Here is a 12,525-nt window from a genome sequence, read left to right as displayed (position 1 = left end):
TGCAATATGGCAGGGAGGGGGGTGTCAGTCCCCCTGTTGGATGTGAGCATTATTGTTCAGGAGCCAATATCAAACTATTTTCATTACTAACTGTGTATGACTTTTTAAATAGTCTGACGTGCCATGGGTGACTGAAAATATGTGAAAACACTTGTTCTTGCAGGCATACTTCTTAAAGATATGATTTAGGCAGTGCGTTATAATTTTGGCCCTCAGAGATTGTCTTGCTCCTTCTCGGTTTACTGGTGTTCCTCATAATGGCAGACCCATTTATAGGTATGTACATTATCAAACAAATAAATACAACCCATGCAAACTCCTTTCCAGGAACTATATAGGGTCTAGCATATAAAGTTCTATTGTATAAAGTAAGACTCTGGTCTTCTTTCTGACCTTATAATATGATTTTTAAAGCTCAGAGGTTGAGAGGTATTGGGAGAGGGGTGTCAGCCCCTTACTAGATACATACATTATTTTTAAATAATGTTAACAGATAAGGCATGTATATACAGTTATTGATTAGAATAGTCCTTAAAATATCTATGGTTTTGCTGATATACTGGTGTCACAGTACATATCCAGGGTCCTTATTTGCATTATTCATTACTAAGAGGCTGACTGCCATGCAAACATAATCAGCCAGCATCAGTCATCTGAACACATTCTCACATCTGTGTGAAAACAGTGTGGAATCATAGCCTGCTTTAAGCACTAGCGAAACATGTGATTGTTGGGGGACCCTGGTTCTAGGGGTCCTGCTGTTGTTTATAGGTTCATAGGTGTGTACTAGGCTAATGGCCCTGGAGCCTTTACAAGCCTAGCCCATAAGATTAACCTGGCATCATGCCACCTGACCTTAGTTCCCATTGCCTCTGTCAAGCAGAGCCACTGGAGTGATCCCTGGGGTGAATTTTCTGTTTCCCATCCACTCATCAAGATTTCTCTTGGAGACAGCCAGTGAGGTGCTCTGTTTGACATGTATGGGAAATCTGTACCATAGCATGGGCAATCTCTGGGTTATGAACCTGTCCCTCCAGCATGTTCTGTTGATTGTAGTAAAGAGGTTGAGGTCTCTGGAGCATGTGGTGTGGAGGGAATTGGGATTTCTTTAGATGTAGCATTTCTAACAGAGATGGATCCTTCCTGTGGATGTGGGGCAAATAGGGGTGTTTCACGAGTATGGTGTGGGTGCGGCTTAAGGGGCACTAGAGCACTACTTTGCCTAGGGCTCCATTTTAGCTAAAGCCGGCCCTGATGTAAATTAGCTAATAATGAGGTCTTTCGGCACTGTGGCTAACAAGTCAGTAACTGTCTTTCAGATATGCAAATTAGCTAATAGTCGTTTCTCACCGTGGCTGACATGTTTCTCTGAATATCAAAATATTGCATCATGGGAGCAGGGCCTTTTTAACAAGAGCTCTTCTGTGAATTCCCAGGACAGCATTTTTGATTCTTTAAGAATATCATGGGACATTTTCAACTAGGAGGTGAAGGGACAGACAGATGAGTATGTTTTTCTATTAGATCGATGCAAGCCTTTTGATTATGTGTAACAGCAGCTTAGCTAGGGGACTTGAGTCTGCTGATTAATACAAGGTTAGGTAGGTACCTCTGTGTATAGAAAGATATTCGTTAGGGTTGACCCTTGAATTTGTTTTTGTATGCAGCATACATGCTTATACTTATTAGGACTTTAACAGAGACTGTATATGTGTCAGGACCAGACTTCTGTTGATATATGAAACACAAGTTGAAGTTTATACAGATTTTTTTTAAATGATTAAAAGTAAAGAGCATTGGCAGGGTGGGGTAGTAAGGAAAGAAAATAAGACAGCATGAAAGTTTAAATTTGAGGTTTAGAACAGGTGGATGTGTGATAGAAAGGACTGCATTTAAACATGGTTATAAAAATATTTTTTTTTGTAGTTTTGGATATTTCAGGAGCATTAGTAGGAAATTATGTTAAAGTAGGCTGAAAATATTGCCCAGTGTTTAAGTAATGAGTAGTCAAAATATTATACTAATTTATGAAATGAAAGATGGTTACAATGCAATAAACTAATCATTAATTTATGCTAGAGATCTAAATGTAAGCATAAAAGATCATGGTACTAAAACATTATGATAGGAGCATTATCTGTATTGCCTTTAACATTGAACATATATCAAATCAAAAATAAAATCAAGTGACTACTGATTGTATAACTTAGGTTTAAAAGCAGTTTTATACATACCAATTCTTTGATATGTTACTCATTAGCTGGACTTACAGGACTGTGTTTTTAAACTTTTTCTAATCACACTCCATGGCCAATCTTTTTAATTGGTCTATTAATTGTGATGAATTCTGTATAATACAAAAGCTTCGGTCATATTCTATTATATTAAGATTTTTATTTCTGTGTACATATGACAGCAGGATCTTTATTAAGACAAGAAAAGAGAAACATACCTTGATATTACTGCTATTACCAATATATTGTGTAATAAAAAGTAATTTACTAACATTTTTGTGTGAAATGGATACAAAATAAAATGAATGTCTAACTATTGACTGTGAAATGTTATTTATTTGAAATATCCGTTGTATCAAATATGAATTAATAAATGTCTTCAATTCTGCTCTCTTTCTTCAAACAGAACCACCAAAGACTATGTCTTATATTACTCCTGAAAGTTTGACAGCAGAGCATACAAGTGCCTGCCTGAATAACTGCAAGGTAACCACTGAACAAAGTGTGTCAGATAGGTATGTGCCTACTTTTGAATGAAACATAGAGCTATGCAGAATATAACTTTGGTAATTAAGTAAAGGAGATAGTGTGATACTGAGATATGCAAGAAACTAGTTACTGAAGTGATGAAGCACACTACATCATAGCATTGTGTATAGCAAAGAAATGGCAAGGTTGCATTTCACTCTGAATATAGCCTACATGTGGAGTTCTATTGAAAACAGGATATGACAAATGCTGCCACATTATATACAAGGTCAGTGATATGAAATAAACCCCTGAAATAACAGCAGTACTAATTTTGGGAAGGTATACCTTAAAGACACTGCCTTTAAACTAACATGGAAGGGGCTAGGTATGTCACAGATGCAAAATAAGGATAAGGTACTTAAGTACTAGGAAAGAAAAAGGTGCTCATATCATACAAGAGTAGCAAGGCAAGGTAAGGCTATATATAATTTCAAATGAATTGCAACTAGTATAACAAGATGTGGATGTAGTTATTAAATTGAATAAATAATTAAATACTATTCATAGTCCATGGGATGATATGAAGTGGTGCCATCTGTGCCAGGGGAAAGTAGGACAGGGCATGTTTAACATATGCCAGCATACCTAGCTGGAACTTTGTAAAGAATTTTATGTCATTTGACTATCGCACTGATTTGTACAGATGCTTGTGTTGAAAATGTATTTGTAAAATTGCTTGTGTTAAAATGCATCAAAAGTGGGTCCTGCTGGGCAGAAAAGAGATATGCAAATATGTCAGAGTTTTATTATAACTGATTAAGTGTATATGCTTCAACAGAGAATTCTGGAAGGGAAGAGGTCAATCTCAGTCCAGCTAATTTTGAAAAATAGGTTGAAAATTAAATGGATTGATTTAGGACATAAAGATTTTGGGCCGGATTCACGAAGGCTTGCACGGAGTCTAAGAGCAGTGTAAGACTCCATGCAGCCTTCGCGATCCAGGAACAGCCCAAAGTCCGTGTAAGAGTCAAGCTAAAATGGCTCTTACATGGAGTGGGCGTGGATAAGCTAATCACCTCACTTGCAGCCGAACAGCATGCAAATGAGGCTGATTAGCGATCCAGGAAGCCCAGAACAGCCCGTGTAAGAGACGTTTTAGCTGCAGAAATGTACTCAGTTGACAACTGAGTACGTTTCTGCAAACACAGCAATGGAGCCATGTCAGCTCCAAATAAAGGGTGCATATGTGACAGGCAGCATGCCAATGGCCAAATATGTGGCCATTGGCAAGGTAACCTGATGCAAATATATTAAAAATATATATTTTTTTTTCGGCGATTGCCGATGTGTAAACCCAGCGCAGCCCTACACAAATGGGCTGCGCTGCATAGAACATCAAAACGAAGGTTTTAAACCTACAAATGTAGGTGTTATGCAATACATGGAATGTCAATGCAGGGACCAGCAGAGCAAAACCAACATGGCCACCGTGTATTGGTTGCTAAGGGGGGAAGCTGAGTCTAAGAGATGTAACTAAGCATTAGTAGGCAATCTGATGCAAATGAGTGTAAGGATACTGAATTCCACTGTCACATAGCAAATGAGCACATTCTGAGTAGTGTAAGAGTTACATAAGGGGGAGGAACAGAGTAGGAGATAGGTGACATCACAGGGGAATGGTAGAAAGAAATGCAGTTCATTGGAGGTTAGAGTTACATGACAGATGTCAGACAGATATCAAGGAAAGAGGTGTGCCACTAAGTAAACATGAGAAAGTCAAGAAATGGAAGGTGTACACTGTTGCCTACACCAAAGTTTCTTGCTGGGCGATGTATGTGCGCGAGCCACAAGCGAGTAAGGCAGCGTCTTGGCGTGTAAGGCAGTGTCGTAGCGTGTAAGGCAGTGTGTGCGCGTGTAAGGCAGACTGAGCATGTGGGAGCATGTTGGGAGATGTTTAACACCGTTTGCACGGGCATGCACGCGTTTAAAACCGAATAAGCAGAGTCTGAACTGTGTAAGTATGTGTGCGCGCGTGTAAGCCACTGTGAGCGTGTTTCTGCTGGTTTGCACACGGCTCCACCCCGAGGAAACAGAAAGGAAAAAGGAAGCAACAGATGTAGTAGGAAGTTAGCAGGGAATACTGCTGGAGCTAGCAGGTGAAAACAATTAGATGCAGGCAATTACACAGGCAGAATACTAGCCCAGCCCAGCACTTAAAACTCTGCAAACAGCAGTGCAGAATGTTTCTCTCAAGAGACACTCAAGACAGGAGTTAAGTTATCAGAAGTGAAAACTGAAAAAGCTGAATGCAGAGCAGAAATGTTAGGGGCTGCCATAGCTGTCATAATGAGACATAGGCGACTTGCTGAGGGCGGTGACAATGCAGATGGTGCCAGACAACCCACAGTGAGGAGACGGAGAAGAGTGTACAGGCCCAGGGTCACCTACCATGGGTTACATGAGCTGGAGATAGTAGAGCGCTATAGAGTGGACAGAGACCTCCTGCAGCAAATAGTGGAGCTGTGCAGGCCACGCCTCACACACAGAACCAACAGAGGGGAACCCATCCCAGTGGAAACCAAGGTATGTGTTGACCGAAGAATACTAGCAACAGGTACCTTCAAGAGACCAACTGGCGATATGATGGGGATATCACAGGCATCAGCTTTCAGGGTACTGCACCAGTTCCTGGATGCCATGTCAGCACATGTCAGTGATCATGTATATTTCCCCAATGCCCGTGAAGTATTGGCCAGCAATATGTGTCTCTTCCAGCAAATAGCGGAATACCCTGAGGTAGTGGGTGCAATAGACTGCACCCACATACGCATCAAAGCACCAGCTGGTGAGCGGGGTAGGGCATACATCAACCGCAAGGGCTTCCCCTCCATCAACTGCCAGGTCGTGTGTGATGCCCAGGGCATAATAATGAATGTGTGTGCTGGCTGTCCTGGGAGCTACCACGATTCCCACATCTGGCATTTGACACAGCTGTACCAGACATTTGCCAATGGGGACATCCCGCACGGACACCTAGTGGGGGATGCAGGTTATGCACTGGAGCCGTGGCTGATGACACCCATCAGAAACGCACACACACCTGAACAGGAACGCCATAATGAGGCAACGCACAAACACGTAATATAATAGAGCATGTGTTTGGGCTGCTCACGTCACGGTTCTGGTGTCTGGACACATCTGGTGGAGCCTTGCAGTACACACCAACTACATGTACCCAAATTGTCATGGTATGTGCTATGCTACATAATATGATCTTGCGAAAACAGCTGCAGCAGGACCAGCATAGGGCTGGGCCAAACAGCCCCCCACCATTGCCAAGGCCACCACAGGCAGAGCGTGACTCGGAGGAGGAACAACCTGAGCCTGCCCCAGTAGGCAGAAGGAGGCGTGCCCAGTATGCCCTGGCCTTGGCAAAGAGGCAATGCATAGCACATACATTGGCTCAGTAGGAACCTTGGGAATGATACCCCTCTCTGACTCACTCATATAGTAACAGGGATGCCTAACGTGACACAACCTGCTCGCAAACATGTACAGGGAAGTGTAATATGCGCATCTGACAGAGGCAGCCCTGCAGCACCACCTGAGGCATGAATGCTATGTGTTAAGTAATGTAACACCAAGTACTATATGCACACCTGAGGACCCTGACTAACATCCTACCCTCACCAAGCAACATGCCACAACATGACAACGAGATGATCAAGTGCAACAAGTGACTGAAGTATCGCAGTTAGTCAAAGGGGACCCAATGTGTGCCAGTCTGGGATGACATGCTGAGCATGACATGATGCACCACCTGCTAGGACTGGCGTGCACCTATCAGTGCAGGCCGTATGGATACTGGCAAAGGCTGTTGTCACCCACAGTGTGCCCTGAATAGGTAAGGCTCAAAACACAAACCTATCTCCATAGGTACCAGAAGGGATAAGAATAAGATAAGGGATAAGTTGAAACAGCAAGATGCATGCAGTCTAAACACACCCAGTATGGAGAATGTTGATAACTGTGCTGTAACAGAAAACTGAGGCAAGGCTCACAACAGCACCTTAACACTATCAGGTTACACCTCATACTGTGCTGTGCAGCCTCAAAACTTGGAACAAGCTACAAAAGGAGGGTGAGTAGCAAGAATTGTCAAGGATAACCACACCCACATGTCGGTACCACCACAAAAAGCAGCATGGACTAGCCATGCTCAAGTAACAGTGGCTAAAACTGCCCCCCAGTTTATAGCCTGCTACAGACTACTGCCCCAACACCAGGAACTGCATCCGGCCTATGCTGGAATACATGAATATATCAAGTCCTCCAAACCACATTATATTGGGTGACTGCAAATACCCAGACATAGACTGGGAGCATTATACTAGCTCCAACAGTGTAGGACAAAAGTTCATAGAATCCACAAACCAAAAGGCCCAGGAACAATGTACCACTCCCACAAGAGGGTAAGCATACTGGATGTGATAATCAGCAACATGGGTATGGGATGTCAAGATGAGAAGTGTATTGCTCACTGGTAAAACCAGACCATAGAGTAATCACACTGGATATACAAATCCTGACCACAGTCCCTGGCCGGAAAACCACAGTGGAAAACATGTGCTAAGCAATATTTGCACTCCTCCAAACTGATGTGGAATCCATTAAAGGTCCGTGCAGGTGCAAAATATGGGCCACACCTCAGAACCTGTAATACAGCCATTCCATGAACACTGCCAGGAATGCTTGGATTATGCAGTCCTAAATTAAAACAAGACATAGTGCCTAAATCTGGCATGGTGGACACCAGCCATAACCAAAACATGCAAGAGAATGAGGAAGCTACTACATGATAGAGCAAACATGAACAATGAAGTAATCACTGATCAGTAGTATGGCAATAAAATCTGTCCACACATGCAATCCACTAAGGCCAGCCACAACAAGTGGAATCTGTGAATCCTGAGGCAATGTTACACCTGCCCCAAGTACACAGACAACCCCAACTCCACCCAAGAAATACAAATATATGTGAGAGATGCAACCATCCATCCAAACTGGAGGCTGAGCTCCCTCAACTCAGTACTCCCAAAACAAGTCAGTAGGAGAAGGTAACCACACACACCACAAACACAGTCCCATATAGACCTATCACAACTGCAAACCAAACACATAAACACAAAAAAACATTCCCGGAGGCAGAAATTACAAACACAGCACACCAACAGAGGCCTCTAAAGCAGACACCCAATCAAACAGCCTCCAAACATAGCACATGCAACACATAGCACACAAAGCTGGTGTGCCAAACAGTCACAGGCCAGAAGGAGAAACAACATGCCTGATACAGTTGTAATAGGTGACTCCATAGTCAGACACACTGCTGACCCGCACACCAGACTGAACAAGGGAAAGGGTACAGTAAGCTGCCTGTAGGCTGCCACAATATGCCACATAACAGAAATATGTAGGTCACTCCAAAGCAAGTAGAAATATGATGCAGTCATAGTCCATGCTGGTGTGAGTGACCTGAGATGTACAGCCCTAGACTACATGTAAAGAGACACAGATGAGCTATCCGATTATGTAGTCCAGGCTGGTATGACACTCACTGTTCGCAGCATCCTACCCTTACCAAGAATAATGCCACAGTACAAACACGGAATGACCAGTCATAGCAAGTGGCACAGTTACTGGTGTCATCCCAATGGGATCCAATGTCTGTCTGTTTGGGATGTCATGCTTGACAAGCCACGCAGCTGTCCTTGGGATGGCCTGCACCTGTTACCCCTGGGCGTCTGAATATTGGATAAGGCCTTTGCCACCTCCATAGAGCCTTTTGTAGGCAAGGCTGAAAAGACTGACCCACCACCCTAGAAAACATAAGTGGGAAGAAACATAAGGGAAATGCTGACCAATGCCAGATGTGTACACCCCAATATGCATGCTCCCGAGGCCATCCCCAGAATGGAGAACATCGATATCTGTGCAGTGACAGAAACCTGCTGCAAGCCTCCTGACAGCACACCAGCACTACCAGGTTATACCACGTATCATGTGTCATGGCCCCAAAACCTGGAACAAAACATAAAAGGAGGGTGAGTATCCATAGTCAGCACAGACACCCATACGTCCAGGTAACTGACAATGCACAAGGCAGTGGAGTTCACCCATGTGCAACTAACTGTAGGCAAGACTGCTGTGCAGTCTGTAGCATGCTACAGACCGCACTCTCACACAATAACCCCACCCAGCCGTCCTGAAGACACTGGACAGTATGAATGTCCCACCAAATACCAAACAAGGTACCACACATTACCACATAGGTGGTAAACCATTATGTATGGAAGGAGTAACCAGGGACCTAGGGACACAAGTGGACAGTATCCTGTCATGTGACACCCACATTGCCAATGTGGCTAGGAAGACTGTCTACATTTGACACCGTATCAGGAAAGGAGTCACATCTACGGCAACAGAGGTCATTGTGCCCCTATACTTTTCTCTAATCACACCCATAATGTAGTACAATGCCTCATATGGGATGTACCTTACCTGACACCTGCAGCAGTTAGAAAGACCTCAAAGGTACCTCACCAAGAGGATAAAGGGTTTCAAATATATGTCATATGCTGCCTGGCTGTAGACACCCCAGCTGAATCCAGTCACATACTGCCCACACAGAGGCATTGCATGTCTGTTGTAGGAGGCCATGCCCAACACAGGAGTAATGGACATGCTCCACCCCAGAAAACACAAATCCATTGGAGCTGTGAGAGTGAGAGATGTCAACCTCAACAAATAATGAAATAGGATGTGCTGGTGGGACAGATACATAATCCAGAGGCTCCCCACACCCTGGACCAGAATCCCATTCCATGTTAGGCAGAGCCCCTCACTGACACTCTTCAACAGGAATCTTGCCAAGTGGATGGATGATTGTAGAGTTACACTGGGGGTCTTCACTGTGTCATGTCCAGACAGAGGCACAGCAAAGCAAATCATAAATGGCCATAATATTCACATAGCAAGGGGTGTGAAACGCCACACACACTCTGGCTAGGCTAACAAATGCCCAGGGTGGATAGCCTAGTATGAACCTATGAACCTATGTAGATACAAATTGTAGAGGACACTAAGGATAATCCCAAGGCTTTCACAACTGATGGTAGGAACCATGTTGGGAATTCACAGATATGCCCTGAATCACACAAATATCACAAACACACACACATATTGCCAACATACATCCTGACAGGTGCAGTGCAACCCCGAATGCAGAATATCTATCCCAGCAGACTGCTGGCCCCCTGACATTGCAGATGCTGAGGTAACAGCCAACATCTACAAAGCAAAACACACAGCAGCAATGGTATGAGATGGTGTCCTGGGCTTAGTGCAACATGGACTCCAAGATGAATGGAATGCCAAACCACACTACTGCTCAATGTCAGCCTTACCACATAATATGTACCCAAAGAGCAGTGTACAACAACAGTGGTCCTTCTCAACAAAGGTGTTGCCTGAATGGATACTGAACACTACTACCCCAGAATCCTGAGAAGCTCGGTTTGCACAGCTATGGAAAGGATCAGCATGTACCACAGACATAAAGATGTTGGGGACCTACTGACACCGGACCCACCCAGTGTGGCCTTCTCAAGTGCAGATCCTGCCCCTAACCATGTTTGACTCAATTGAAACAGTCATTAAGGTCATTGATGAGGGCAATGTGCTCCACACAGTGTATCTGGACCTTGCAAAGGCTTCTATACAATACCCTACATGTTCAGTATAGATAGGCTCACCAGCTTAAATATAAACCCACATGTCAGTAGAGGGGTTGCAAACCAGACCAAGGACAGAACAGACATGGTCAGACATGCTGCAGCCATGTCAGACTACAAACCAGATATAATTGGAATCCCACAAGGCTTTGTCCTGGGATCTCCCTCGTCTGGTATATATGTCCCATAGGTACAGGCAAACATGGAAGGACTGTGCCGAACATGTTTGCAGAGGACTACAAACTGCTCACCACATATGATCCACCAGCTGACACAAGCATCCCACAAAAGGGCCACATAGAAACAGACAACTGGTGCCATAGCCATGTCAGCAAGCTAAGTGCAGAAACGTGTATAGTCAACCCCCGTGGATATACAGTAAGTGCCCACCAATTACCACATAGGTGTTAACCCATTATGTAGTTAACATGCAATGAGAGACCTGGGGACACAAGGTGATAGATATCCTGCATTGGACAAACATGTGCTGTAGTGTTTACAGAAACATACCATATACCCATCTAATCATGAAGGCTGTCAGATCTAGATAAGGGGAGGTCATTGTGGCTCTGCAGTCATCCTTCATCAGCGGTACAATTGACTACAATAGCCCCTGTGGGATGTACCTCAGTAGACACCTCCATCAACCGTTAAGTCCCCAACAGTACCTCATCAGGAGTATCAAACAGCTTGCACAGATGCCATGTGTTGCCTGTGTTGCTGGCATCAATAAACATGCTGCACCTTGTACAATCTGAATGGCAGTGAGCTATGCACATGAGAGACCTGAACCCCAGCACTGACTTACATAGGACAAGCTGCACTGTGTGATCCATAATACAGAAGCCACTCCCACCATGAGTGAACCCCCAGCACAGGCTACCCATAGAGTCACTCATCAATCTTCCTCAATAGGAATCCTGATGAGTGGACGGGAGATGGTAGATTCATCCTGGGTATCACTGTCATGTCACAGGTAGACAGAGGCACAGTATACTAACCATGACATATGTCATGGCAAACTCCTCTTACAATGTGTGTTGAAGGACAAACACACTCTCCAACTAGCATTAGACATGGACTAGGGCACATCGCTAGTGTTTGCAATTGTACACCTATGTTGTGGAATACACTACCAATGTTGGACAAGCCTGGTTTAAGTAGTCCATATCTGAACAGAATGCAACATGGTCAGATGTACACAACTGGCCCCTAACCAGGCTGCTGTGCTGACTATCGAAATGTAAAGCAGTGAGAGCAGTAAAGCCCAGGATACTGTCCACCACAATCAAAGTACTACCAGTACACTATACAGTACTACAGTGTTAGGTCAGTGTGAAAGGATGTTGACAACTGTATGCAAAGTATCCCATGCAAACACTGCAGACACAATATAATCCTGTTGTGTTCACACACAAAGCAGTTGTACAGTAACTACACAACATGACACACAACACACAACCATAAACGGGTGATAGTTGTTGAAGTTCACACTGATCCACAAATGTGGTGGGCTGCAGAGTCTAACATATGGAATGCTCACACTGGGCATGCTCACACACTTTGACAACATGCCATGGGAAGGCTGAACTGGGCATGCTCACACACTTAGGCCAAATCTCGGTTTAGCAGTTGGACACACATATCTGGTATTGTTATGTGTTATTCCAGGAACTAACCACATTACAGCAGTCTGCCCAGTGCACACAGTTAAATGACTACAGAGACATACGTGATATAGTGGATCCCTCCCATATGCAAACATCTTCCACAGATGCACAAGTTGTTCATACAAACAGGGAATGCTATGGCAATAAAGATATGCAAACAGTCTATCAGCAACAAAGAGGTCAACACTAGGCTGTTTGCCCTAGGGAATGACAGCTTAGCCATAGTGTGCTTGGTGCCTGCCTCCCCACAGGATGCACATTCCCCTTTCTAAACACAGATGATGTCAGCACCCTATAAGTACAGCAGGAGAAAAGAAACTTCCCAGTAATCCGAATAGCGCGCTCTGCTAATGCGTC

General features: G+C 44.1%; 1 protein-coding gene across 1 annotated transcript in view; it reads left to right on the top strand.

Moving 5' to 3' along the window:
* LOC122790545 (CMRF35-like molecule 2) overlaps positions 1 to 12,525 on the top strand; it is a 221,809-nt gene that overhangs the window by 163,686 nt on the left and 45,598 nt on the right. The window contains exon 3 of the mRNA XM_044058094.1: positions 2,641 to 2,749. Within this exon, the coding sequence (XP_043914029.1) occupies positions 2,641 to 2,749 (109 nt within the window). The remainder of the gene's footprint in view (positions 1 to 2,640; positions 2,750 to 12,525) is intronic.

Source organism: Protopterus annectens, chromosome 16.part0, assembly GCF_019279795.1.
Source record: "Protopterus annectens isolate FY-2018-M chromosome 16.part0, PAN1.0, whole genome shotgun sequence".
Lineage (NCBI taxonomy): Eukaryota > Metazoa > Chordata > Ceratodontiformes > Protopteridae > Protopterus > Protopterus annectens.
The sequence above is the reverse complement of the archived record's forward strand: the minus strand, read 5'-3'. Positions and strand labels throughout refer to the sequence as shown.